General features: G+C 38.6%; 1 protein-coding gene across 2 annotated transcripts in view; it reads left to right on the plus strand.

The window, feature by feature from the left end:
* The first annotated feature begins 496 nt into the window (after nt 1-496).
* pspc1 (paraspeckle component 1) overlaps nt 497-4,503 on the plus strand; it is a 32,960-nt gene continuing 28,953 nt past the window's right edge. For both annotated transcript variants that reach the window (XM_016501961.1, XM_016501962.1), the window contains exon 1: nt 497-1,059. In XM_016501961.1, the coding sequence (XP_016357447.1) occupies nt 712-1,059 (348 nt within the window). In that variant the 5' untranslated portion in view covers nt 497-711. The remainder of the gene's footprint in view (nt 1,060-4,503) is intronic.

The raw sequence follows: 4,503 nt of genomic DNA on the forward strand, positions 1-4,503 counted from the left end.
AAATGAATATTATAGTTTTATTTTTCAGTATCTTAAAATAACTAATTTATGGGAGAGGATATAAAAAAAAAGGAAGTAATTTTAGTCCACACTCCGAAGAAAGTAAAACACCATGACTTTTCTTTGTCAGGTTTATTGGGGAAATCAGCTAACAAGATATATGATGATATTATTAGGTTTATAAAAGAATGTGAATGAAGTAAGAGAATATAGAATATAGATAATATATGTGTGTGTGTATATGTGTGTATATATATATATATATATATATATATATATATGTTTTTTTTGTTTTGTATGGCCCTTTCCCGTCTTTCCCATCATATATATTGCATAATCTTGATCCACACTCCAGTCCAGTCGCTGGCGGTAATGCACCTATAAGCTGGTTTGCCAACCGCCAATAAAACACCAAAGAAGAAGAAGAAGAAGAAGAAGAAGAAGAAGAAGAATAACTAGTCCACACTCCATACCAGTTGGTGGCGGTAATACACCATTTTGTTGTTTGTCAACCGCCAATAAAACCTCAAAAGAAGAAGAAGAAGAGCTGCAAGCTTTTTCTTTTGGGTCGTTGCGTCTTGCGTTATAATAATAGTCGACAGAACATAATAGAAAATAACGCCATTCTATTGGTAAATTACGGGGATTTCAATTAAAGCCAGCTAAAAACAGAACCAGTGTTTTATTAGTGATAGTTAAGGCTGCAGCGCGATGGCGAGCCGTAACCTCCAGCAGGTGAATAATCCCAACAGCGCTAACGCTGCATCTCCGCAGCCGCAGAATGTGAACTCTCCAGCGGATCCCAGCGAGGTCACGGAGACCGCCGCTCCGCCGCCGCGGGACCGGAGCCCCGCCGACACCGAGCCGCACGAGATGACCGTGAACCTGAAGAACTTCCGGAGACCCGGGGAGAAAACATTCACGCAGCGGTGCAGACTCTTTGTCGGTAATCTCCCGTCGGATATGACGGAGGACGATTTCAAGAAGATGTTTTCCAAATACGGCGAAGCAAAGGAGGTTTTCATCAACCGAGACCGAGGATTCGGCTTCATTCGGCTGGTGAGACGCTAACACATGCACTGTATGCAGCACAGCACAGGCTGATGTAGTTACATAAATACTTGCATGTACGGATTTCTCTTGGGTTGGGGTTTTCTAGGCCAGTGTAATAATGTTATAATTATTAAGCTGATATATGAAAACATTGGTTCGAGTCCGAAGCAGGAAAACGTTTTTTCCCTTCCGTGTTGGCCGGTTAAACTATGCGTCCGAGATCGTTCAGTTCTCCTTTAATCTGATTATTTTCAGGGACCCTGCAGTTTTCTTTTTGCAACCCTGTTGACTTTAATGACACCAGATGTGCACATAATGTCTCTTGTCTGTGAGCTCTTTTCTAACGAGCTGATCAGTTGATTCAGGTGTATTTGCAACCCTCTACGCACACCTTGGCAATATAATCGCCATTGGCTAGTACATTTTTTAGTTTACTCGCCAGACTGATATACTATTTTACACACACACACACAGACACACACAGAGAGAGAGAGAGAGACACAGACACACACACACACACACATACAATATACAATGTAGATTATACTACTATATGATTCCACCAAACCAGCTTATCTTTGTAAAATAGCACAGCTTCTTAAATATCTGAATGTACACTCTTAACATCAGTCAATCAAGCATTATATTATGATAATGTGATAATAAAGCACCAGTTTTGAATAATAGTTTTGAAGAGTCTGAAATAGATGTTGCTCAATCAGGACATCATAAAATGCAGGCATCATAACATCATTCAGAGAAATAGTGCTGACTGCATTCAGACGTAAAGACATGAAGCTTTATTTCCAAGATGATGCATGGTAAGCTTCAATACAATTTAAAGCAATATAGTAACAGAGTTCAAGTTCAAGTTCAAGTTGAGCTTTATTGTCATTCTGCTGCATGTGGGGACGTACAGTGGAACGAAATGTCGTGCCTCACAGGACCACGGTGTTACATAAATACGGACATACAACAATGAAGTAAAACAGTAAAAACCTATACACAACTAACCTACTGACTGATTTTGATTATAAATATACTATATATATATATATATAAATGTTTACCTATACATAAGTTAAAAAAATACAGACTATACGGATGCTTCACATAAACACTGTACCTATACACAGCTAACCTACTGACAGATTTGACTATGAATATACTATATATAAATGTTTACCTATGCATAAATTAAAAAAAAATAATAATAAAAATAAAATACAGACTATACGGATGCTTCACATAATACTGTACATGTGCAAAGAGAAACATCGTAAGTCAAGCAGCTGGCTGGGGAACAGTGCAGATGATTTGTAGTGCATGAGCATGTAAACACACCTATTACGGAGTCTTTTGTGGGATTATGTACACAAAGCAGTGTGTGTGAAAAGTGTCTAGTGCGCATAGAGGAGAGTGTGTTTCTACAGGTGGTTTGTGCAGGCCCTGTAGCACACTTCGAATTGTTTCAGACAGTTTTTTGTGATGCGGTAAGGTTGGTGAGATGGTCCATGTTTCAGGAGGTAGGGGGTTGTGTGGGGTTTCAGGGGAGGGCGGGGTGATTTTAGTTCAGGGCTCTCACAGCCTGGGGGAAAAAGCTGTTGAGCAGTCTGGCGGAGCGGGCTCTGATGCTCCGGTACCGTCTTCCTGATGGTAGGAGCTGGAAGAGACTGTGGGAGGGATGGGTGGGGTCCTTCACGATACTGTTGGCTTTGCCGGAGCATCGTGTAAGAGGCTTGTATTGTTATGTTTATTAGGGGTGCTCCGATCAGGATTTTTGAGGCGATCACAGAAAGCAGTATCTGCCGATACGATCACCGATACCGGTCTTTTCAAAGCCTTCTTTTTATCATTTATAACTATATATAGTGAGGATCCCATCAAGATTTTGACATTTATTCAGGGCCTGAATATCATTTTTGAAAATGAATTCCCCTCTTAGGTGACTCTTGTGAGGATCATTTTCTTAGACATTTTTCAAAAAGATATATTTATCTCACCTAAACATTTGATCATGCACTGCATTTTTGTTTTGACAATAGCTTACACACAGCACAAGCCTGATTTCGTGAGCTGTATGTGAGGCAGTGTTAAGCGAGGTTCACACATACTCCGTGTGTGTTACAGAAGCAGCTTTCACACAGGAGTCCAGGGCTGTTTACTACAAACAACATTTATCCACTATTTTGATTTCAAATCCAAACATTGTTACTTAAAGTGCTTATTCTGCATTGTGATTCTTTTTTATTTATTTACACAGTACAGTAATACAATCTTTCATAGATGTGTTTAAATGCTATAAATATAAGAAACACATTATTCAATGCTTTTTACTTTTGTATTTACTTCTAGATTTATATATTAAGTTGCTCAAGCAAGTGGCAAAACATTTAAACTACTTTTCTTACGTTATCACAAACTTACCATTGACAGAAGCAGTCAGCTCTACTGCCTTTCCTTTTGAATTGAACTCTTTATTACAAGCAATCCTGCGGTTCATAAAGAACTTTGTTTTCCTTCCTCCATGAGTGCCATCTATTATTGCCTTTATCTAAAAGTGCTCTTTTCCTTTAAACCTAGCCAAAAAGCCATAGCCTATGTGTTGACTAGGGCTGTGCGATTAATCGAAATCGAACCGCAATCGTGATTTGAGACGTTGTGATTTACTGATCGCAAAGCCTACGATGTGGGCGCAATATGACTGTTCTAGAGTAGGGTTGTGCCGATAGACGATAGTATCATGTATCGACGATAGTCAGAGATATCGCCTGTGGCCGATTATTATTATTATTATTATTATCAGGTTAGTAATACTATCTAATTAATATTAGGGCTTATTTGTTCCATTATATTTATTTTTCCGCGTTTTAACAGTGTTGTGCATTATAACCAATCACACACGATTATGCTGAGCTTATGAATGCAATGGCCAATCAGAGGCATTCAGATGAGTCATCGCTGACTGAATTCTGACTCGCAAATTCTTTCATCATAAACAGCAAAGTGCAGATGTACGTGCGATGTAAGTATAAGAGATTTATTCATACAGTGTAGATATCTTCACTGATCTTTAAAGTGCATAAACTCGCGCTACACTGAGCTTGTGATGATGTTCTTTGGTAATGTAAATGTTCTTTGCTCGTTTTCTGTAGCTGCTTTTTGAATAACTGAGGAAATATAAGCATTATAATTAGTAACTTACAATATTTATATTGAATTGTTATCATGTTAAATACAAATTCAGTCACATTAAAAAGGCTGTTTTTAGCTTTACGCTGGAGTTAGTTCACTTTCCGGCAATGAAACTAAGTAAATAAATAATTAAATAAATTAGCACGATAATTAGGGATGCACCGATACCGATACTGGCCTCCTGTACTCGTTAAAATGCCCCGATACCAAACGCCGATACCACACAGCATGTGATAAGCGCCATATTCAAACAAA

Source organism: Sinocyclocheilus anshuiensis, unplaced genomic scaffold (genome assembly GCF_001515605.1).
Source record: "Sinocyclocheilus anshuiensis isolate Anshui unplaced genomic scaffold, SAMN03320099.WGS_v1.1 scaffold326, whole genome shotgun sequence".
NCBI lineage: Eukaryota > Metazoa > Chordata > Actinopteri > Cypriniformes > Cyprinidae > Sinocyclocheilus > Sinocyclocheilus anshuiensis.